This window comes from Emydura macquarii, unplaced genomic scaffold (genome assembly GCF_026122565.2).
Source record: "Emydura macquarii macquarii isolate MOO-44397 ecotype Brisbane River unplaced genomic scaffold, CSIRO-AGI_Emac_v2 contig_1230, whole genome shotgun sequence".
Classification (NCBI taxonomy): domain Eukaryota; kingdom Metazoa; phylum Chordata; order Testudines; family Chelidae; genus Emydura; species Emydura macquarii.
The window spans coordinates 8,046,909-8,071,990 of NW_027131367.1; the positions used below are offsets into that span (position 1 = coordinate 8,046,909).

The window sequence follows — 25,082 nt, forward strand, 5'->3', positions numbered from 1 at the left end:
AGCATCCCTATTTACAGCAGAAGAGGGGTTACAGCTTGCCAAAAGTCAAGTTAGTACTGAAGCTGGCAGCAGAACATAGGTCTGTTTCATATGTCCATGCCTTATCTACTGGATATTACTGATCCCTTTGCCTGAGAGTCCAGATGTTAGGTAATCATACACACTAGTAGCTTCCATAAAACTTGACTTCCAACAGGCTAGAACTAGATTGCGGTCTTTAAAAAAGGACACTTGCTCTAAGAGGCAAATATATGCCTCCCTCTTCTTGTGAAAGGACTGGTAAGAATATGGATTCCACACTATCTAGCCACAATTCTACATTCATTGGGAAGAACAAGAATTGGTATCTATCAAAACATAAAATGGAGATACATTATATAGGGCATTGTTCATACAGTACAGTGTACTCCTGCCTTGATGTAGTTCTGTAAGCTTGTTCATAGTACATACTACAAACCAGATTAAAAAAATTAATTTGTAGTAAGGGCTGGTAGATACTTACAAAGACTGAGAAAGGGCTGGCATGGTAAACTAGCCCCTGCACTACTGCAAAACTTTCTAGCTTTTAGAGAGTATATAATGGAGGTCAGTCTTAGTGTAAATCAAGAAGTAGATAAATCACTTACTGTTAAAAACCCATCTTTCGCTATTATCCAAAATGTCAGTTTTCAGTTGTTTCTAAAGACAACTTTGTTGTAGATAATCACTAAAGTTAGCAGCATGAATTACAACTAGGTAGGTACTGTTCAAACATCAAAGTACTCACCAGTACTGGTGATCCTTCTAAAGAACCTTTTTACTGTAGCAGGAGTTTCAGTAGACTGAAGGCTTGACAGTTGAAACTGCTTCAAAACATGTTCACATCTAAATACCAGTCATGCAAACAGCTTGTTATAAATACAAAACCGCTTATGAAACTTTGAAAGTACATTCCCTGAAGCTGTAATAGTCACTTACCTCAATGACAGATGTGTGTCTTATGTGAACTTTTTAAAAAATAAAAAGTTAATCCCTGAACACTGTGGCTGTCTAGTAATTGTTAGCATTGTGCCCCTCCCCTCATGGAATAAACCTCAACATCTGTTCAAACTAAGTATAGATGAGCCCTATACCAGCAAGTCCACAGAGATGACCAGCATAACCAGGTCTGTCTATAAACATGTTTACTCACACCACGTGCAGCTTTACTATTAGTATCCTTTCTGTATGGAGTTGAACAAGCTCATCTTAGTTCTTTTTTAGTTATTTTCACAACACCTGGTTCTGAAGTGTATATTAACACTGTTGGTGATTCCTCCTTCTGACACAGCTAGCTCATTTGCCACAAGACCAAAGGGTATACTTGAAACTTGCTTTGTTCATTATGTAGGTCTGCAAATCTTGCCACAACCCCTGTAATTGTTATTGACGTACATTGCTAACATACCTATGCCTTAATTTCCTCTCACTGTAACGCCTTTCTGTGGTTTCCCACTCAGTTTAGCCTCTGCTAGTCCCTCCTTTCATAAAGTAACCACATCCTCACACAACTCCACTGGTTCCATGGCCAATAGTAGGCAAGCAAAGGTGTGGGTATAGTAAAGCAATGTCTGAAGTAGGCTGCATCAAGTCCATGGAGTGCTTAAATGAGCCGTTTAGAAATGGATCTTGAAACCAAGTCTTCCCAGTAGCAGGCTTCAGTCTCCCCATCTCTTCTGAAAACTTTCATATTGACTCCATTTGACCATTACTATTGTTATTTGCCTATTCTAACGGTTGAAGAAGCAGCTTTGCTGAATTCTTTTTGTGTAAGAGTCCACCTCCTTTTGCTGGCATGTTGATTAACATGCATCTTTAGTTCACTGCTGTGTTTGGAGAGCAACAGCTTGATGCTTCTGCAGTGCTTTGAGAAATTTTTGCTTACAATCAGTTCCACTTATTTCCCCTTTTATAATTCTTTTAGAGGAAGTCTTCACATCTTCTCTAGAAGAATCCAACCTAGTCCAGGAAGCTTTTCCTGCAGCAATGTCCCCAAATATCCTTGCTTATCTGATCTGACAAATGTAACCTCTGAGCCGCTAAAACAAAACAGGACTCACTAAAGATTAAAAAAAGGAATACACCACTTTATTCTACCAGCATTAATTTGGAAAATATTCTGAATGTTCCCCTCAGATCTGGCTGTCTTCATCAGCCTCAGGGGTCTGCTCATGCTGCCCTTTCCTTAACTCAGCCATTTGTCCAGGCTTAGGAGTGGAAGGAAAGGCAATTCTAAGTTTGTCAAGAGTTCAGATGTGCCCTGTAATGTTGCCAGGTTTTCAGGTCCTGGCATCATACCACATCGGGGGCACCTACATTCAACCTCCATTTGAAAGCATTACATGCCTTAAGGAAAGCACCCAGTCACATCAGCACCAAACAAATTACATCCTGACTGCCTTCTTCAAGGACCCAAGCCAATTAGGACATGTTTTCAATCCAGATTGCAGTTGACAAATTCTCTTCTTGTTACACTAGTGCCAAGAAACAGTTCTCCAATCACTCATTCTCTGGGAGAAATTTCAGACAATAAATCCTTGCCAGCTCCAAACCTGTAAGGCTGAGGGTTCTGCACTATGATCAGAATACCCCAAGCACCATCACTCTACAGCTGGAGCCTTCATAACTTGCAGTGTACTCCTGGAAAAGCAGAACGCTCTATAACCTGTCAAATAGTTTTTCCTTTGTCTGAAATCTTAAATCATCACTAAGGGCCTGGAAGTCAGCATGTAATATTTTACATGGATTGTGGAGCGTACCAATACACAGATGAATACATGACAGTGTGCTTTAGGTATGATTGAAGGATCATGTCTGACTCAAATGTCATTTTGCCTCAAATCATTGGCATTACCTCACAACATTGACACCATCTACCCCAAACACTCAACCTAAAAATGACAAATAAAACCTATACATGAAACAAAAAAATCGCCAGCAGATTTTTTTATCCCTCAAAAGAGCAGAACCAGATACTTCCTGAAGTCCATTAGGAAATTCACTACTGATTTTATGGAGAAGGCACTCAGATACCACAACAATGGGTAACAGTATACAACTCTAATGTAGAAAGGAGATTCATAACTTAACAGATGGAGACTGTAGATTATCCAAATTTGGTCAAAGGAAAAAAAGTTTTGTTCAAACTAGGTACTATTTGTGGCGTTTTTGCGCACACAAAAAATGACTGGACAACCATGGTGGCAGATTTTATATTACTGAACTTTATGTACAAAATCTGATTTCAAATAAACATTTAATGTAAAAACAAAGGTTCATTTAAACAACTGAACTTGCTTCTTTACATCTACTGTACCATTCAAATGCTTTTTAACCAGTTTACATGATTTCTTCAAAATCTCTCATTAAGGGTACATATAGAAAAGGCATCTTTATTATAAATAGAAAACAAAGGGATTTTTTCAGCTTTTATTATAAATTGACGTGACATACAAAGTTTTCTGGACAGAAGTAATTTCATTACTTTTTTGGGGATCACCAACTTTTTGTGCAAACAATGCTAACCTTCTTTTAAGCATTAAGAGCATAACTGCTTAAGAAATGACATACGCAATAATTCTAGAACTACATCTCCCCTAAAATATTTTTTTTTACATATGTGCACAGCTTTAGCAAATTAAAGCCAGAGAGAAATGCTTGATGTACTACCCAGAGGCATAATTAGAGTTTGCTATAACTCAGAGCTGACAAATCAAAGAGTTTGTAATGAAAGCTGCAGTTTCCCTCTTTCCTATTTTTTTTTTTTTTAAAACACAAAAATCAGTGACTAGGAACTTAATACTGGATGACAAATCACATCCACACCATTAGTTAAATAGTCTCACAGTTAAACACATCTTAAGGACCATCAAAATCAGTATTTACATTTTATAAATTTCTGAAGACACCATTAGAAAGCTTATATATCCCGTAAACAAAATAGGGAAATGCATCTTATGGTGATGGAATGAAATAAAAAATTAATAATACCTGTATTTACAGCAGCATTGTTCCTTTATAAATAAAGAATATGAAAATGCAATATCTTAAGGATAATAAAAAATTGAGGTGATGTCACTCAACCACAGTGCTTGCTTGAATAAACCCTTCGGTGCTGATACTGTACCAGTAGTGAAACCACTTTCCATTGGAAAAAATCTGTAAACATATGCATAAAATGTGTTAACAGCAGTGCAAAACTGCTCAAATATATTTTAGTCAGCATCTTAGTATCTGTATTGAATACAATACATCACAGAATACTTGCATAAGAAGTGCAACACATTTTCTGGTCCAATTTTACAGTGCATTTTTCCTGAAGAGTGGTATCTCAAAAGCTAAATCTATGGCCTGATCCTGCAGTCTGTGCAGGCAAAACAGTAGGCATAACTCCAACTGGAGTATCAGAGTAATGACTACATACTGACTGTAGACTCTGGGCCTTAGCATGGCACACTATGATGCAACCCTAATAAAAAGAGTTAGACACCAGATAGTTCTTGTGTAGCTGTGTAAATGTGTAATAAAAATAGAAAGTAGCTAAATGTTCAAGTTTAAAATGGTGCACCGGGCGATCAATACATCAGAATTATCCACAAAAAACAAACTGCCAGTAACCTCAAAAACCCAGGATGGTACTTCACTGTGTCTGTAATGTGAAAAGCCAAGGTCTTTCCAAACAGGCACAAGACAAAGAAGTGCTATGTTAATTTGCAAACTTTTAGAATTTTAGTGTAAAAAAAAAAAAAAAAAAAAAAAAAAAAATCAATTTGTAGTTTGTGATGTTCATAAATTGATAAACGATTCCAAAAAACAAGGATCAAGGTTAAACTTTAAATAATGATGCATATTTTCACAAAAAGCTAACTGGAGAATTTCTAAATAAAAAAAAAGAAAAACTATATCCCAATCCCCTTCCCTAATGTTTCACAAGTTCATGGTAGGAAAAACAGCCAGGTACAGATGCAAAATCCTTAATATAAAAAACTGTTTTACATATACTTAAATTATGTAAATTCAGTAGAGTTCATAAGACACTAATTACTAAAATTACAAAAAGATTTTTGTATTGCTCTTCATGCTCAAACTCTTAGAATATTGTCATTACATCACTAAAACTGATATACATGTAGTACTTGCATAATTAACCGAATAGGAACCTGTTGTAACAATATCCTTGTTGAAATCATTTATTTCAATCCAACAGTGCCTGTTTGGAACCTGTGTGATTTTTTGTTTAATTCTTTATAGAGCTCATGCACCCTAGAATGTCACTTCAATGTTTGTCCATTGAATGGCATTTGCCTTTTCCTTCAGAGCTTTTGTTTTTTGCTCTGTTTTGTGACCCCTGAGACACTATCTGTTTCTGAAACTCTCTCTCTTGTATTAGTTTCGCTATATCCATTTGTTGTCCCACTTTGTTCTTCAGAAAACTCCTCATTTGTTGGGGTAGTTGATTCTCCTTTTTCTAACTTCTGCTGCATTTCTCGAAGCTTAGTAACTGCTTTGTCTATTGACATTATGCTAATGAGGTTAAAGTCATGCATGCTGACCAGATGAAGCATAAAATTTCTACATAAATTCTTCTTAATTATTTTCTGTCCATAATTTTCAACAAACAGCATACAGGCATGATTCATTTGATTGTCAGCAATAAACCTGTCAAATTAAAAAAATGGTCAGTATGGAAATAAAATATTTTGGAAATTAAAAGCAATACGACACACTGGTATAATTACAGCAGTTATGTAGTTCACATCACTAACAGTAATGTCACTATCAGTACCTGGTAGTTTCTAGGTACAAAAGTTTTCAAAATTTCCAAAGATTAATATAAAATAGTAAGAAAATACAAAAACTGCAGCACATTCCTCTTTTAAACTAATATCCCTTGAATAACTAAGCTAACCTTGGATTGTACGTGTTCTGTATCTGTTTAGTGAGTTACATTACAAACCACAATTAAGTCATGGTGTAGACTTGTTGGATCAATCTGTTTCGGAAGATGATGGGATCCTTAGTATAAGTATGTAGAGGTAGTACTAAAGGAATTTATTTATGGAACTTATATATGTTAGATTGCATCAAACCACAGGTGAGTGTCATGATTCCTGGGTCATCACTGATGCAATACAGCTGCGGTTTCAGGGTATGCCTTCAATGACAGCAGCGATTTATCCGGATTGACTGAGCTGAAGTAAAGACTCGCTCAATCGATCCAGCAGTCAATTCAGTAAAACCACTTCCACAAAAGGCGTAGTGCTGTATTGATGGGTATGCATTTCCCATCAGTGCAGCATAGTGGAGACGACGCGCAGAAGAGGATTTAGGAAGTCAATTTAAGTTAGGCAAGCTAAGTAGAGTTGACTGCCGCCGATAGGGCAGGCCTTAGCTACAGAAGGTATCTGACTTGCTGGATTTAAGTTTATATCACATTAGGTGTTTGGTTATCCTTTTCACCTTGGCTTTGAAAAATTAAGTCTAGAAAATAAACAATGTGCAGAGAAAAATTCCTACACTATTTAGCAGAAGTGATCTTTTAGATTTATGTCTCATCCAAGATCCTGAGCAGCTGTGGCTATTGAAGATTCTACTGGACTTTTTGCAAGAGAAGGGCGTGTTAGCATAGACATTCTGGGAAATCCCAATTCTAGCAATAGGAATCTGCCTATCTAAACTACCTCTCCCAGTTTCCTCCGAATACAGTGGTATTTTTACTTCCTATCTATCCTAACTGATGTAATAGGTCTGTGCTCTATTTCTCCCCAGCGTTGGCTGTATGTGAAGCATTTCATGCAGTTTTAAAGTACTTTGTGATCCCTTCAGGATCAAAGGCATCATTAGAAATAGCATCCCAAATGCACCAGCTTCCAGGAATTGCAATCAAAATTCAGGGTTTAAATATTCTCTGAGAAGGTACGATTCAAGATTATGTATACTGAGTAAAAAGGAAGGGAGAATCCACTACTTTTAAAATGTTAACAGAAATAATTGTGTATTTTAAGTCAACTTTGATTCAGCAAAGAAGGGTATAAAGTAAGTCTATTCTAGTAAAAGTTGTAAGTAGCTAACATACCCGTGCTTCATAACATGTAGATTCCACAATTTCATCACTTCTTTCTCTCCTTCGTTAACATCAGAAAATTCTTCAATTTGCTGCAGTGAAAATATCAAACAAACATTAAAATTCCAAGGTTAGCAAATACAGTACTTGTTCACTTTGAATTTCCTTTCCTGGTTTTCAAATCACCTATATTTCACAGAAACAACTGCTCCTGTAAATTCATCAAAATACTCTTCAGACAGGGTAGATCATAGTGTAGAATGCAAAACACAAATGTGATGTAAACATATTAGGCTCACATTTCCACGTTTCCTGTAATCAGCTGGTCTTCCTGCACTAAATAATAGCAACATATGAAAATGAAGGGAGCCTGTAAGATCATATGAGCTGCACTGGATTAGCAACTGAAGACAGACTTCTTCATATTCACTTTTACGTCAGCAGTTCAAACGGATAAACATTAAATGTTAGTGGTGCAACTCTAATGAATTTGGGGCTTAATTCCAAAGGGTAAGTGCCATTTGCTCTTGTCTAATAAGAGAAGGTATATGTATATTATACACTATTTGGATTTCTGACTGACGGAAGACTAACTGCTTAGCAAAACTGACAAGTTGCTTGTTATAATTTTAATAAAACATATGCAAGGAAAATCTAAATACAGCTTTGTATATATATGTAGAATAATTTACTGTAATAGTTTTCTCTCTCAACCATTCTGGATCTTTTTCATCTTCACTGTCTACTTCCATTTCTTGTGGGCGGAGAGGTAAACAGGTATCACTGTGGAAATATAACCGATTGTGTCCACTGCTGTACGTTCTTTGCTGTTCCACTTCTCCATCTTCTGATTCAAGAAATTCTGACATACTTGCTTTTGTACGCTTTGGCCTAATGAAAAAAAAAAACAAAACTAACTAAGCATGCTTTACATATTAGTTTTCAGTTCTGACTATTAAGACTTCAGCTGTGCAAACACTAGTCAATAACGGGACTGATTACTAATACTTGTCATTTTATTAGGTTGTGTATATTGTAGTTTGCAAATCTAATACAAAGGATTAAGCATAAAACAATAGTAGAATGCAGAGAATAAGTTTTTGTGCAAGTATCTGCATAATATAACTTGAGAGCACAGTTATGGTCACTGGTGAAGATATGCCACTTTACAGGGTCACTTTTCAAAAGCACAACTATGTTTTAAACAGAGGAACAAATTCCACCTTCAAACCATGTACAACTTTACAGAAACCAATGGGTATGTAAAGGCAATTTGGTCCATGCACTATTCATAGACCACTACTTCACTTTTTATTCACCTACCTGCATACAAGGATGTGCGTGATAGGAGTTCTTTTGACTGGTCCATTGCGACTGAAGGCAAATCCAGGCTGACGATGAATATCTTGAGGATTTCCTGCATAGGAGCCATCATAACACTCATTGATAGAAACATCTATCCTAGCACCTTTTGGATGATACTGTAACAAATAATGGTAAATATATTTAGCATAATAAAGGAAAGTCATTATTGCAACTACTTCTCAATCACTCAAAGAGTTTTAGAAAAGTGACTGTTCAAACTCAAAATGCCTTACGCAATCATTCATCCATAGTATCAAGTCTCACATGGTTCTAGTTTCCTCTTCCTTCCCCAGAGATAGTCAGAGAACTTAAGTAATCATTTTTCCTTTAGAAGCAAACTACTAAAGCCTTTTCTTTTTCCTGAATACTTCATTGTCACCCATTTCATCAAAGGATTTCAATACAAAACCATGAGTTTGGTTTGAAAAACTCAGAATGAAACAAGTTTAAAATCAATATTCAAAAGCTCATAAATACAAAAGTGATTCAGTGTCTCAAAAGTTTTATGAATCCTTTAGGAAACCCAGCAGTCCTTTCCCTATATTCTAACCAGATCTTCAAGTGCTGAAGCTACAATATGGACACCATATAGACAAAGAGGAAATAGGAACCTTAGAAGAGCTTAAAACAAAGGAAACCAGAATTAAATTTAGTGATTTGAAAACCACTAAAACAATGCATTGGAAAGGAAACATTTCTTAAGTAATCTCTTGGTAAGGGACTATGTGCAAAAGAACTAAAATTAACAGGACTTGAAATGTTTAATTGCTTCCTAAAATCTCAAGAAATTCCTGATTTTAAATCTAAATTAAATTGCTGACATCATACAAACAAATACGATACGAATAGTATCAAAAGATGCAATTATGGTGAGAAGAATCACTTCAGTTTACAATTTTTAACGTAATGTCAAAGATTAAAAGTTAAATTGGTTTTTCTTTTGATAATCTTAGGGCTCAATTTTGGCTTCACACACTTAAAGAGGGAGCTGATACTTACTGTGTAATTTACAAAAGAATGGCAATGATGTCACTGCACTATATAATATATTTAACAGATTGTGTTTCATAATGACAACTGTCAAGAAAAATTACTTACAACATAATTAAAGATAAATCGGCTGTGACAAAGCTTAAGATGTTTGAGTAAACTATAAAGTTTGCGGCAGTTCAATGTGCACCATGGGCAATGCAAGTCATCTCGGGCTTCAGTCTGCTGTCTTGTGTTGTTGTTATACAGGAACTGGTGCAAACAAAAAAAAGCAGGTATTAGCATTATCTGAAATATTTAATTTATTAGCTTCAAAACCTAGTTAAGAATTCACTACATCCATTCATGCACCCCTCGTCCCAAGGAATGGTTTAGGGCAGTGATTCTTAAACTGTGGGTTGGGACCCACATTTTAATGTTGTCACCAGGGCTGGTGTTAAGACTTGCTGGGGTCTGGGGTTGAAGAGCTCAGGCTTTGGCTTCAGTCCTGAGCAGCAGGTCTTAAGTTATAGCCCCCCTGCCCAGGATGGCGGGGCTTGGGCTTTGGTCCAGCTTCCCGGAGTCATGTAGTAATTTTTGTTGTCAGAAGGGGATCACGGTGCAATCAAGTTTGAGATCCGCAGATCATGGGGAAGGGCAATGCCTCCCCTGTGTGGATCTGAGACCCCACGGGGAATCCACTGAGGTAGCAAGAAGGACAGCGTTGCAGATATAGCTAAAAATCCCTCCTCTTTCACACAGATGAGAAAATCTGCATGACAATCAGGCCTGGACACTTAAATTCTATAATACTTACGTACTCCTCCATTCTTATTGTATTAAACTTTAAATACCTGGTAAAATATTCGTAACTTTTGTCGAGGTTCATTTAAAACATCTCTCTCTTTTCTTGTTTGTAGGTCTGTTGGCAAGGATTCTTTCACAGCTAAAAAAGAACACATGTATAAAGACATGCACTTCTGTTTAGTGTGATGGAAAAAGGACATTGTTTCTTACCTGAATATGGCAGCTCTGCGAAGAGTTTCCTCATTCTGGAGAGAATGAGCTACTCCCATGTACTCTGAGTTGGATAGCTCACCAAATCAGCAATATGGAGTCTTGGTGCTCAGCTTCCTTCTCAAATCTATAGTTACAAATGCCACTTAAACACCAAGTGGCTTTCCAGAATGAGGGAACCCTTCAGATTACCTGAACATTTCATGTTAAGAACAATGTTCTCTTTTCTTGTCAATGCTTCTCCATTTAAGTTAGTAGACCATTCTTTAGTAATAGCCAAAACAGACTTGGGTGGGAAATACTGAAAAATCTAGTTTCAGATGACTGCACTCAGAACACATTGCCTACATTCAAATTCAAAGATTTCTTAAGTCAGACAAGTGACTACAGAGTATCAAATGAAGCTATAATGTAAAAAACAAGTATTTAATTTTCCTTGTACCACACCTGAATTAGCAGCCCTTATTTCCAAATATAATAAAGTAACTCCTATCCCATCTCCAATCCCTAGTTTGGATGGAGGATTAATCCAAAGGATCTGGCACCAGGAAGGCCTTATTGAGGAAAGCATCATTCTTGTGCTTTATTCTGAACAGTGTCTCAGATTCCTGGAAGGTGCAGCCGCCATTCTGAGTATGACTGAGGAAGTGAAGGCTCATGCTGTGAAGCTTGTGCAAGGGATTTCGGAGAGCTGGGCAAAGATGCTGTTGTGGATTAGCTTCTGCATTCTTATACAGAATATCTGAAGCAGTTAAATGAACTCCCATCCCCTGGAAGCAGCTGTATAGACAGGGGCCACTTGTGACCCCTGTAGTTTACTACTGTATAATGCAATAGCTGGGCAAATTATTAAAACGTGCACCTATTAGAAACAAATGGCCTCAAAAACAGACTTTTCTCCTGTTATTACCTCCAGCCACAGACAGGTACCCATCCAATGGACCAAAATCAGCAAACAAGACAGATTAAATTAATGCATCTTGCACTACCATCCTAAATGCATCAGACTTAACTGAACTAGAAGAAGAAACTCCAGAACAGAGGACTCTCTAAAGAGAACAACTGTCCCCTACAACCTCTAGGAATTAAATCCTGGAGGACAGAACAACTGTATTCTAGCTAACACCTATGAGGGGCACTGAAAATTTCCAAGCCAGTTAGGGTTTTATAAATAACGTACACCTTCAAGTGAATCAGGTGCCAGTGTAGAGACTAGATATTGTGGCTGGGCCAGCCCAAGCAACCTAAAATACAGACTGCTGAATTCTGTATATCTTAAAGCTGAGTGGCCTTTAAATCTCACCTTAACCTAAGCACATGACAATATTCCAACCTAGAGGTTGCAGAGGCATGAATAACTGTGTTGAGGTCTGAATCAAAGGAAAAAATACAATATCTGGGCTACCCACTGCTGTCACCTGGGGATCCAAGCACTGGATTCAATGAAATCTTGAAACTGCAAACCATTAAGACAAAGGCAAGAAACCAACACCCAGTCATTTTGAAATGCTCTCCCTATCTACCATCAAAAACTGTATGTCTCACGTGGACTGAATTTACATCAATTAGATTTCATCCTGTAACTTTTGAGATACGTTATTGGAAACCAAGGGAATGGCTTCCTGATCCAGCTGAAAACAACAAGCACACTAACAACACTACACGCCTTTAAATAACAAAAATCAGGGATGTACCAGTCTACATCTGCAGGAGAAAAGACTCTTGTTCAGCTTTTGCTTTTTTCATTTTTTTTTTTTTTTTAAAGATTCCTCTTTGTATTGCTGCCAAATTGTATACTACCTGCTGAATATGTACTTTAAGTCATGAAGTTTCTTCAGTTGTCAGCATTGCAAGCAACAGGCAATTCAAATAAGAATTTAGTTGCTTGGTAGGACAAACTGAACTCCAAGAGCAGGAACTAGTTAGTAATCTGTATATCTGACTTATCTACTCCAATACATATATTTCATGGACACTATAATCACTTATAACTGCTACATCTTTCACACTAAGGATATTTGTGTTTCTACCACACACACTTAAGGTTGATCAGCGTCTCAGTAACTCAGGGTATGTCTATCTTACAAGCACTGTAGCTATGCTGCTGTAGCACTGTAGACACTTACTGCAGCAACAGAAGGAGTTTTTCTGTGGCTATTGTAAGATACCCTCCCTCCCCCAAGAGGTGGTAGCTAGATCAATGGGAGAATTCCTTCCTTGACCTAGCAGTGTCTATATCAGGGCTTAGATCATCTTAACTGTCTCTCAGGGGGTCTTAATTTTTCCACACATCCGAGTGACGTAGCTAGGTCAACCTATGTTTTAGGTGTAGACCAGACCTCAGTTTTCAAAGAATGCTTAACACTAGTGTAAAATACACTTCTTGTAAGTAATCTACCAATTTAACTGATATCATCTTGAAAATGTGAATAGATTTGCAAGATTTCAACAGTGATGCTTACAAATAAGGCTTATTACATGAGTAAAAGGTACATTTATAAATTTTATTACCTTTAACTGTTGTCTTTTTGAAAAAAGAGCTAACACTTTCATACCTTATCTCCAATACTATAGCTATGACAGATACCAATTTTAATCCCTTTCACAAGGGATTCCTAATATAGTCACTATAATTCCCAATACAATTCCAGTCTAGGTATAATTTTATATGCAACAAAAACATTGTCAAAAATGACTCACTTACAAATTTAGGTGACTGCTTTTAAAAAGGACTGAAGGCAGTTCTTTAGGCTTGTCTCTCTTTTGCTGTATTATTTTAATGTATAGGCATTTCAATAGTGCTTATCAAAGTATTAATTCATAAATTAAACCAATTTAACTACACCAGATAACTGAAAAAAAGGCTATTTTCAGATATGTAGTGAATATCAATAGGTTACGATAAAAAAGGTCTCTGAAGAAGTAGTGGGCCAGATTATATTAAAACAAGTGACTTTTTTTTTCCACAAGAGCACCAACATGTATGTAAAAGCCACTTGGTTCCATTAACACTGCATTGAGTACAGAAGATTCAAGTTTAAGTAAAATGCAAAAATATAAATTAACACTATCTTAAAAAAATTAGCTACAGTAATCCAGTAAAGTCCTCAATTCTATTATAAATTAAAATGAGAATAGTGAACATTGCAACAAGTAATTTTCCTAACTGAAGCATTCTGAACTAAGATTAAACTAACGAATTTGAAAAGAGCACTCTATCTTGTCTTTAATGAAATGAACATTTAATGCAGTGATGAGGTAAACATTTTAAACACTGATATTGTTACAGTTTGAATCTCGACTCCCAATCCGTTACGGGAAGACCTTACAGTAAACGCTAACAGGTTGCTGAGGGGGGAAAAAGAGAAAGTGTCAAGAGAAAATTCGTTTAAACAAAATGGAAAGAGAACAAAGTTTGAAAGATTTTTAGTATCTAGAGCTCTGATCCTTAGTGGAAGATCTGAATATTAATGCTTTACATATATTCTATGAATACTAATTTACCTCAGACAATTACAAATGATTAAATCAGCTTTGTTCTAATTTACCAACAAGACACCACTATACTTTTATCGCTGAGCATAGTGGGTAGAAATTGGAGTGACTGCAGCTTTCTTGAAGGCTGAGAGTTATGACAATTTTCAGAACTCCTATTTCATGGAGACAGAATATCCTGCTTGTACTTTCCAAGAATAAGTCAGAATCTGAATTTCCTTCAGCTAGTCACAGGCAGACTATCAAGAACAAAAAGGGCAAAAACTTGACAAGTGTCTAAGAAATTCACCTTAGTTTTTCTACAATTCAAACAAAGTAATAAAATCTGAAGAGTAAATATATTTCAGGTTTACAATACACTATAACAATTACACGACAAGGAGATCATTACTAGTTCAATACCATTCCCAGACAATATAAAAATCAGATCTAATTACAAATCTCTATATTCTAATTAATGCTAACTGACAAACATCTGTCCCTTAAACTTTTATCAAAATGTATTCTGATTTAAAGCCCCAACTATGTCAGAGAGTGTTTTTCCACTATGTTAGGAACAACTGTGTGTTAAATGTTACACAATTGTCATATGACTGCCAAGTTTTGGACTAATGGGTACATTTTTCACCAAAGCACAAGTTGGATGAAACTTCCATTAATAAATTAGAAAAATTAAAGTAATCTAAGAAAGCAGAAAATCCTAGAAAAATCCTACCACTATCTTTCCAAAGACTTAAAAGTTTATCTTAAACACGGATATTATGCATCTGTGTATAAACATTTAAACTGATTTCACCTGCTAGTTTTAAAATAAATTTATGAGGACAGCCTAATTCCATGTTCTGCTTATCTTAAAATTCCATTTTAAAAATCTTCAGTAAAGCAATTAAAATATAATAATCCTACAAAAAAATTAATTAGGAAAACCAGTATATACACCATTTATTTCAGTTGCAGTGGTTTTACATAATCTGTTATATCCACTAGTGTGACAAGACACCTCAGATTTTTTTTTTTAAATTTAGTAATGCAGCAATGAGTAATTCTTAAAAGTGGACATTTCAGCATGGAAGAGCTCAAGAGATTAATGTTCAAGACCAAAAAAATCAGTGTCCCTAGAATATGAGAAATCTGGTGTTCACTTACCTATAGTCTGAGCAGGTTTAAGAGAACTAGGCTTGTTTTCCTGAGGGAGACTTTCTGAATTTCGTGTTGCAAGAGGCTTGGCTATAGGAGCTGTAGATTTATCATTTGTATCTCCTGTCCAACGAAGAGTAAACTGAAGTGTAGGTCCCTGAGAAAATGTTTCAAATGGAGGTAACCTCTGGAGAAAAAAAAAAAAATGTTTTTACTTGGGAAAACACTGAAATTATTTGTATGAAAAATATAAACAGGTTTTATGGGGTAAAATTACACCTTTTTTTTTAAAAAAAAATTAAAATGTGTAAGTGGATTTTGATCAAAATTGTAGTATTTTCTAAATTAAGATAAGCATTTTGAAAAAGTTTAAATTTAAAAATGCTAACACTAAGGGACAAATTGTGACTCTCCCTCCCTGTCTCCCTACACACTGATGAGCAGCTACTCACATGAAAAGTCCTAAACCTCAATGGGCCTGCTTGTGTGAATAACTGCTCACCATCATGAGTGAAGGCCCAAAAGTCCACGATCACCAATTTTCTAATGATTGCGTTTTATGCTCCAGGTTGTTTTTCTAGGTTCTCTTTTGGTCTTTTTTTAATGTATTGTTTACAATTTTACTTCTAGACCTTTTTCTTGTAGGTTTGTCTGAATCAAATGCATTTATAAGTGATTGTAAAATTAATGCAGCACTGAGATGAAAAAACAAGTGTCATAAATGAAGAATTTCTAAATAAGTTTAGTTTGTGTAGTGACCTCAATTTTACTGCAGTTAAAATATTACTTTTTTGTATTGTGGCAGTTTTTAGGAGCATTAGGCATAGACCCGGACCCCACTGTGTGTGGAGCTGTACAAACAGAAATAGGGTCCCTACCCCAATCTAAGTACAAGACAAGAGACAACAGACGATAAAGTCAGAGGAATACAAAGGAACAATAAAACAATACTGGTCAGTGACGCAGGCAGTGGTCTCAGCAGCTTAACTGTTAAGCATTGTGTAGATTAATGAGACAGTGGTCCATACCTTCCCATCGAGTATAGTTTCCCATGTTGCTCTTTTCTTGCTAATTGGACACTCTTCCATTTCCTGCATTGCTACTTCATATTCGCCATCCAGAAGCTGCAAGCGCCTATATACACACAACATTTTACTCACTGTCTGCTGAAAAATCTTGACTCATTTTGTGTTAAAAATGTCAAATATATTTCAATGAAACTTACGCAAACATCTCTCAAAGTAGTTCATTCACATGAAAGTAATGCAAATACCCGTAGAAGTGTATTTGACAACATAGTTTGCATCTTAGATAAAACAAAAACCATGATGAAAATGGGACTCCTAGTGCTAAAATATATGAATGCAAAAAAAATCCTACACGAGCAACAAAATACCATGTGATGAGAGAAAATAAGTGTTAAATACAAAATTAATGCAATGATATTCTTCCTGTAAATAAAAAACCTACAGACCAAATGGCATCAAAAATGCCCAAATTACCCATTTCTAATATGAGAAGTTCCAGTCAGACAAACCAGTACAGCAGGACATCAGATCAGGACTCTTAAAACTGAACAATTTGTCCCACTCACCACCACTGCCATTTTCAGAAGCCATCTTTTAAAGACATGATTGGTTTAATGAATGAAGGTCTCAAAAAACACGCCACAAAAGACTCTTGCATCCACTGGAACAGACAAATCAAGCATCATGATACTGTGCTTTATCACTTCTGTCCAGAAATTGATAATGTAAATAAGCACAATGCCAAAGCATGTGCATTAGATAACCTGTATAAGCATTTAATCTCAAACACAATTATTCTCAAGTCAGCTGCAAAAGCTCAGCTGCTGTCTAAGATTTCTACAGAAAAATATTTTATTAAGTTCACTGCTGTCACTCATGTTGAACAGCACGGAGACGCAACAGAGCAGCAATCAGTAAATTGAAGTCATATACTAGAAATGTTTAATAGCAGCACAAGTTTCTATGATACTTCTGAGTGTATACAGAAACACCAACTAAGGGCTTGTCAGCATGGGACGTTACTGCACAGCAAGCCACAGAGTGAATCTACTGCACAGTAAAGTCCCATATTAAAATCCCAGAGTCCACTCTGACATACTACACTTTGCAAGTAGTAGCCAAAGTACAGTAACGCCCCATGTAGAAAAGCCCTAAGTATTCTGCAATGTCAAAGTACAATCCCATGAACTCACTTCATACCAAGTTGTTATATTTTGCTTTTCACAGCACTGTTGTTCCACTAGCCACATTGCAACTTTATGAGCTGTTGATAGGAATTGGAAATGTATAATCTATGTCTGAAAGAAACAAATGTAAAAAATTGCTTGCTAAATAGTTATGTGCTACTTGAGTTTATCCAAACCACTTAATCGGTATTCAATATAAGACTTATGCCTTGCAAGAAAACAGTACTGCTTGTATTTTTAGATATCTCAGCCTTCTACAGTATGTGATACTGTAATAGTTGCCTATTGACTTGGAATAGCCTTACCTTTTGCCTTTAGATATGAAACATGTTTACCATAGTAAAAGAATCTCAGCAGACTAAAGTTATAAACAGAGCAAGTAAACCGTCAAAGACCAGTTCGTTTTACTTCTTGATAGAATTTGGTAAACTGCTAAATGATCCATCATTTACTCCATTCAGAAAATGTTAAGTGCTTAGAAAAAGAGAAAATACGCACAGAAAGAGAAAAGAAGGAGACTAAGAAACAGGGACTACATTTAAGACCTCAATTGGAAGTATGAGTCTTAAATATTGGCGTATTCTGGATACTGTACCCCAAACAGTGATTAAAACGCTTGCTTCAAACGATTAATATAAATTGTGTTTTAATGGAAAATTTAAAAGGAAGTTGCTATAACTGGCAATTCTAGCAATTACAACTCCCCAAATTAATATACCATTTTTAAAATATGATTTGCTTTGAGGGTTTTAAAAAAAATAACTCACTTATGTGTGACTCTACAATAGCTCTGCCGCAAGACAGAACCTACCCCTTTTAGAGTAGGCCAAATTTGCAGATGTTGATATTAGTGAAACAAAGTATATCTGGGAAAAAGTTGGCAAACATGTTTGTTTTCATAATTTCAATTTGCTGAATCTGAAAAAGATGTTTACACCAAGTTGAATTTTGAACTTTACGGTAAATAAAAACAAAAGAAAATAGCTACCATTTGTAACTTAGAAAAATAAGTAGAAAGTAAAAAAATACTAAATATGAAATATGTTCCTAATTTGGAATACTGTGCTATCAGAAAACGTAGGGAGTGATCTCTGCTGAGGTTCATACTCTCTGCTTCCTCAGGTCACATTATATGTATGTGCTTGAATTTTGTTGGTTTTGCAATAAGGATGACATTTAAGATTAAGTAAATTAACTACATTTCAGGCATTTTTAATATGTAATGGAATTAAATGCACTGCTATGCATTACACTAGGGGTGCCCAACCTATGGCTCACCAGAGTATTTCATAAGGTCCACAGCCTGCTTCAACACAATATACTTACTATCAGCTGATTCATTAGTGTTTTGTCATGTTTACATTTTAGATTTTTGCCCCGTTTTCTATCATTCTGATCCACATTTTATGCACTGATTTCTTTCAGTATACTGTTTCAAGCTGAACTTAATATTAAATCAATACAGGTGGCTTTAAATCTTATTAAAATATTTAGAATCTGTTTGGCCCACATAAGGTTGTGCTTAGGTTTATGTGGTCCTCCTGTATAAAGTTGGGCACCACTGCGTTACACAAGGTATTTCACACAACACAGTATATACTGTTAATTTATATTTTTGAAAGAACTTATGGAAATAATTAGCAGCTAACTGTTATCCCTGACCACTAACAACCTAAAGGTGACCTCTGTTTGCAGTATAAGTGAGTTGAATATTGATCTGAATACCTATGTCATGATATAACCTACACATTGGTAAAGATTTATTCAATATTCATATATTAGTTAATTTTACTTATCATCAGATATTCCACAGACAAAACGTGGAAGCAATCTTGAACCTGAAGTGTCCCTCAGCAGTATCTTATGATTATTTGGTGACAATATAAAAAGGACAGTTTTTGCTTCCAATGGAGAGGAACTGGCCTCAATACAAGAGGCAACCAATGTAACACAAACTCAAATTTCCAAAACAGGGATGCAACTAATAGAATTCTAACAACCTGAATGCAGCAGGCAATCGTTACTTTGGCATAAAAACTATTATGCAACATACACAGACAAAGGTAAAATTAGACTTCATAAATCCACTGAAGCTAATTCATCAACCAGTAAGGGTAAACAGCAAAAAATCTGGTGTAAAAAATCACCAAAACCTTGACAATGCTTTGGAGCAAGGTCCCCCACAGTGAACTCCAGTTCTTTGTATTTTTCTGCCAGGATGGATGTTCCAAACAAAAACTTTCTGTAAAAACATTCAAAATGAGCAAATACCTGAGGCAGCAGAATATGAACATGAGCTCAGTAAATGAGTAACCAGTGTCAGAGACATCATAGCCCCAGAAAGGAAGAACCATCCTAATTGCTATAAGCATCTCTTGAGAAAAGTAACAAATTAAGCATGAAACCACTAATAGTGGTACTGACTTGGCAATGGTCTGGCTTAGTAATAAGTTAAAACTTCAGAAAAAGCCATATTTTGGAACTTTCATAGGTACGGACTCGTTACTGTTTTCTCTCAAATGAAGCAGGTAGAGAGGACTCACATTCATTTGCAAGTTTTATGTCAACCTTAAAAGAAAAACTTATTCTACATCTTAATAAAGGGGAAGATGAAGGAGGTGGTGATGATGAAGAGTACACAGAAGGTAACATTGCAGAAATACAAGAAGAATAGAAACAGGAATCATAAGCAGTCCAAGGTGTTAAATATTGCACAAGATTTCTTCTACAGTGTAAGTGAAGGTAAGAAGTGGACACCCAAACATGTTGGCTTCGGAAGCACCCTTCACCATGCCATCAAAAGATCAGAAAAACTTGTCCAGATGTTTGATCATGCTGGGCACTATCAAATACAAGAATGTACTTCGAGTTGACATAGAACTACCCAAATCAGAAAATTGTCATCTTTGACTTGATGACGAGATGACTTGCAATGAATCCACACAAGCACAGAAGCAGTGTGATCACGTTGATGAAAAAGTGTTAACACTTCAAAAGATTAAATTATTCACTAGTGAGCCCAGCCTCCAACATACTGGAAGACACTGGAATGAAGGATTTGGCTACAGAAGTGATTCAGGAGGCTCATGATGCTAAAGGAAGGACAAGACCATACCAAATTCATGACTCACTGAAAAAGCCAAGGGCTCTGATGTGTTCCTCCCTCTGTACTGTTGGAAAAGACAAGATAAGCAAAGACAAGGTAGTCACCACAAAGGCTGATCATCTCATATATAACACAGGAAGAAGGAAGGATCTGAGCAAAATATTGCATCACAAGCTAATGCCAGTTCCACTTGCTCTGCTGAGGTAAACGAGCATCCTGGAGTTGGAAATTAGTCTGTTATGACGGACATTTTAACCAGACATCCCTACCCTTCTGAAATAACATGGATGGTACATCCTCTCTGGTGATTGATGATCAAGCACATGTAATGGCACTGGGAAAACCTCTTCCATGTATAATCTGTAGTGACCTTGCAAACTTTTTTTTGGAGTTACTTTTTCATTCTGGACAGCATTTCAGCAGGACTGGTAAATTTTGACAGATACAGATAGGATTCTGTTAAAAGAAATGATATGACAGAAGCACTCAAAAGCTTCTAGGCCAATTCAGAAAATCATTGAGGACAGATCTGTTCCACTTCCCAACAGCTGGCCATATTTCTTGGCCCATCCTGAACATACGACTGATCTGGCTTGGTTCTTCTCCAAAGAACTACTAGTTAACGCCCCACAAAACAACAAAATTGTCATATCCAGAACTTTCAAAGACAGTATGTTAAAATCAAACCCAACTCGGGACATAAGTGAGTTCCACGCGGAACATGAAAAAGGCAGCCACCAGGACTGTACTGCATTGCATGGATACAGATGCAGACTGTGTTGTTGTGTCAACAAGAGACAATGATGTTCTTCTGTTAGCTGCACAATATGATAAAATGCTTGCAGAAAATTGTGGATGAAGGCTGGAAAATCCAAAAATCCACATACATTCTTGTCCATACTAGTCAAGATAAGTTTTTGCCTGTATTTCCTCAAGCAGACACAAACAATACCCTCCTTCCATGCCTCTCAGACTGCGATACTGTTTCCCACACTGCTGGGTACTGCAAGAAAACTGCTTGGATAATATCCATGGAGAAACACTGCCTTCTAAAAAACTTGGGGAAGGATGATCTACACAGTGAAAATAATTTCAGCAGAAAAGTTCACCTTGTACAACATGTACAATTTACCTGATTAGAAAAGCTGCAACAATTTATAGACGTTACTGTTCTCCAAGTGTCAATCACCAGAGGCACTTCCCCCTAACAAGTGATGCATTGTGTTCTCACACCCGAAGAGCTCTTTCAATTCATGGTGTGGAAGGAGGCAAACTGCAACCATCCCACACTACCCTCACCAGAGAATATGGGTTGGACCAAAAAACAACAGAGAACTGGTACTCCAGCTAATGTCAATGGAGCCAATCCCTCAATAGCTGTGCAGAAATCATCATCTATGGGAGTATCAGAGGGTGCATATCACAATGCTATAGTTGCAGAAATGCCACTGGGGGGCTGAAAATGCAAGGAGTGTGTCAGCACATGTATGAATTGTTGAATTATGCTTGTCTAAACAATGTGTAGACTATATAGCAACTACAGTGGAATAAAAGCCATAGAAATGTACCTATTTTTCAACTATTACTTAAATTTTCAGCTCCAATTTACAAGGTGAAATATTTGAAATTCAGCTTAGTAAACTTTTTTATTCAGATTCAACAAATTCAAGCCATGGCAGACAACTTGTTTAACCAAAAACTCCCCCCCGCCAAAAGTGCCTCAACATCTCATTTCACAGAAAACGTACCCAGCCTATTTAGCAGAGTGTCTATTATGACAATATCCTTGTTTATCTATGATCATCAATATTGAAGTAATAAGTAAGATTATTAGTTTAAACTTCATTAAGAAGCTTTAATATTTAATAAAAAACAAAATATTGACATGCTTCTAAGAGGATATAGGTTAAAGAACTAGTGCTTGGCACTGTTCTTTAAAAATCCTTCATTTGAAAAACTTGTTGAGATAGATATGTACGTGGACAGAATTACTGAAAGGAATAGACAAAAATAACTAAGGGACATATTCTATTTTAGGCAAATAATTTGTACAAGTTAATTTTAAATAACATTTAATGATTGATCTAGATGCCCAGCAGAACGACCATTTGATCCAACTGCAACAAAGGGAATTCTATATTAATAAACTATACTTACATCCATTTGTTTCTCATCCCAGACTCCAATTTTTAAGGCTGTGCTCAAGCAGATCTCATCCTTTGCTATCACTGGCATTTGTTATCTGACCTTCCCCAAAATAAACACTGAATATCGGAGTATCCACTTACCATTGCTTTGTGTAATAGGTATCTTCTGAAGCATCTGTATTGCTTTAAGTTGTAACTAAGTGCAAACTGCCTTTTTAAAAAAAGGCTTTTTAAAAAAAGACTAAGTACACTAACTAGTGCCATGTTATCTTAATAAAAACAAAAACATTTAATAAACTTTTTATGATAACCTAAATAAAGTAAATCAATAAAAATAAAAATATGCAAGTTTGTTTAAATAAAACTGGTTCATAATCAATGGTAACGGATATTTACAATGATGCAGTGCACACTCTTGCTGTTATTCAGATAAACAACATGCTACTGATAGGACAAATCTGCAATGACTGTGGTCTTATTGAAGTAGTGGGTAACTAATCTATCCTTGAGATGATCATGGAATAGGTATGTGGCTGCATCAGAAGCGTAAGGAGAAAGTTTATTTCAACAAATTAAATATTAGTCGCTGTACTTAGGAGCTATTTTTCCAATTATGCAGTCACTGGTCTATAAGACTACAGAAGTTACATCTATCTTTAACTGACGAGGCACATACATTTTATGCTGGATTATCCGCAGGATGATCTTAAAACTTGTTTTAGCAGGAAGTATGTTTTCTACATTGGTTGTAAAAGAATGCTATTTTTTTTTAAGTGTCTGAAATCTGAAAACAAGTTTTTCAAGGAGCATACTTTCATAGCAAAGTCCAAGCTAATAATACGTTTCAGCCACCAACTGAACTACCAATTCAAAATGTAAAATACAAAATTGAGAACAATGAAATTCAAAAGTTGATTTTAGTTTAACATCAAAGTGCATGAATAACAAAATAAAACCATTTGATTTGCATACTATTACCTGTTTTTATCAAATACAGTCATTTGTGCTACAAAAGTCTTTTCTCCATCTTCACGATTTGAAGAATTACGTTTTCTTCTAGCTGGAAGCTCCTCATTGACATCTGCATTTGACAAATATGGTATACAATTGTTAAAAATACAGGCAATTCCAGCAAGTTGGGAAGTCAATGTGAATAAAGACTCAACTATATATTTTAAGTTATAACATCTGTGTGATTTTTAACTAGTAACAGAGGGAAGGATTAATGTAATATAATATGATCAATGTTTTTGGAAGTTTATGATTAATTGAATATTAGTAATATTTTAGGATACCCCATTTTTATAGCGTTAATCACTTATTTTAACTTGGTGTTAGGTAAACTGGCTTGCAGAATTTGAGCCTTGTTCACTGTATTTTAACAGTTAAAAGCAAAAAAAATGGATTATCTTGCTCTAAACTACTATTAAAACGATGTTTGTGGAATACTATAATTCCCTGATAAAATTAAGGTATTAGATTTAAATCAATTTTATTTTAACACACGTTTACTTTGCTAATGAAAGCCACAGCAGCATCTGTGGAATTCATTTAGTTCAGTCACTAGTAACCTTCCAGGGCTGTTTTGGCAGAACAATGAATCAACAGCAGGAATGAAGAGATTCCAGAGTTCTGTTTTGTATCATCAACTCCATGCCAGAACTAGCTTTTGCTATTTTATGTACATCACCATATATATATCTTGATAGAAGTTAGCTATTACATGTATATAAAATAACTTCTATTCCAAAAGGCATCGTATATGGTATGTATCTAAAGGCATGCTATTTTTCTAATACTGTCTTGTAGCAGACATCTTTACAAACTGATGAAAGCCAATTGAGTCACCCGTATTTGATTCTGGATCCTACTGAGCATGACTAATCATGCCTGAAGTTCTGAAAGACGACATACATACAAAATAAACCTGGCAAACGCACATTCAAAAACCGAACTTACCTATGTTTTCATTAGTCTCACCATTGATCATTCCATTAAATTCTCTTCTTCCTGGACGAGTTACTCTGAATAATAATGAGTAAGACTTCACCATATGGCTGTTGCTGGGTTCAAACTCGTTGCTGGAAACTGCAAGTGATGGGAAGTTGCCTGGCTTTATTTGGTTGAGGTCTGGGTTCAAAGGCACCTGCTTTTTGCCTGTAGGAACTTGCCTTATTGGACAACTGACGTCCTGCAAGCATAAAACAAGGAAGTTTTTATGGTTTGGGTTTTTTTGTTAAATAAAAATTCTTCATTATCTTGAAAGTACATAAAATGTAATTGTACTTGCCCCACCATCATTTTGGAAATAATAGTGCTGCCTAAAATAATGCATCCTCTTAGTATGATTAGATTCAAATTTCAAGAAACCATCAATCCGGAACAGCAATCTCAGATTTTGTATGCATAAACAGAAATTTGAAAGTATAGTTAAAAATGGCATTTTATAATCGCCTCTGGGAACAGCCATCTTTTTGGAAAAGTGATTAGTTTGTTACACTAACATGCAGCATTCAATAAGACTGTAAAGTAGTTCTTAGTCCCAATTTA

The 25,082-nt window shown here is 35.9% G+C and overlaps 1 protein-coding gene across 2 annotated transcripts in view; it reads right to left on the reverse strand.

The window, feature by feature from the left end:
* Positions 1 to 3,219: 3,219 nt before the first annotated feature.
* SUZ12 (SUZ12 polycomb repressive complex 2 subunit) overlaps positions 3,220 to 25,082 on the reverse strand; it is a 47,011-nt gene continuing 25,148 nt past the window's right edge. For both annotated transcript variants that reach the window (XM_067547392.1, XM_067547393.1), the window contains exons 7-16: positions 24,492 to 24,723; positions 23,511 to 23,613; positions 16,093 to 16,198; positions 15,074 to 15,251; positions 10,270 to 10,361; positions 9,545 to 9,688; positions 8,405 to 8,562; positions 7,774 to 7,972; positions 7,094 to 7,173; positions 3,220 to 5,676 (exon numbers count right to left, since the gene is read on the reverse strand). In XM_067547392.1, coding sequence (XP_067403493.1) covers positions 5,331 to 5,676; positions 7,094 to 7,173; positions 7,774 to 7,972; positions 8,405 to 8,562; positions 9,545 to 9,688; positions 10,270 to 10,361; positions 15,074 to 15,251; positions 16,093 to 16,198; positions 23,511 to 23,613; positions 24,492 to 24,723 — 1,638 coding nt within the window. In that variant the 3' untranslated portion in view covers positions 3,220 to 5,330. The remainder of the gene's footprint in view (positions 5,677 to 7,093; positions 7,174 to 7,773; positions 7,973 to 8,404; positions 8,563 to 9,544; positions 9,689 to 10,269; positions 10,362 to 15,073; positions 15,252 to 16,092; positions 16,199 to 23,510; positions 23,614 to 24,491; positions 24,724 to 25,082) is intronic.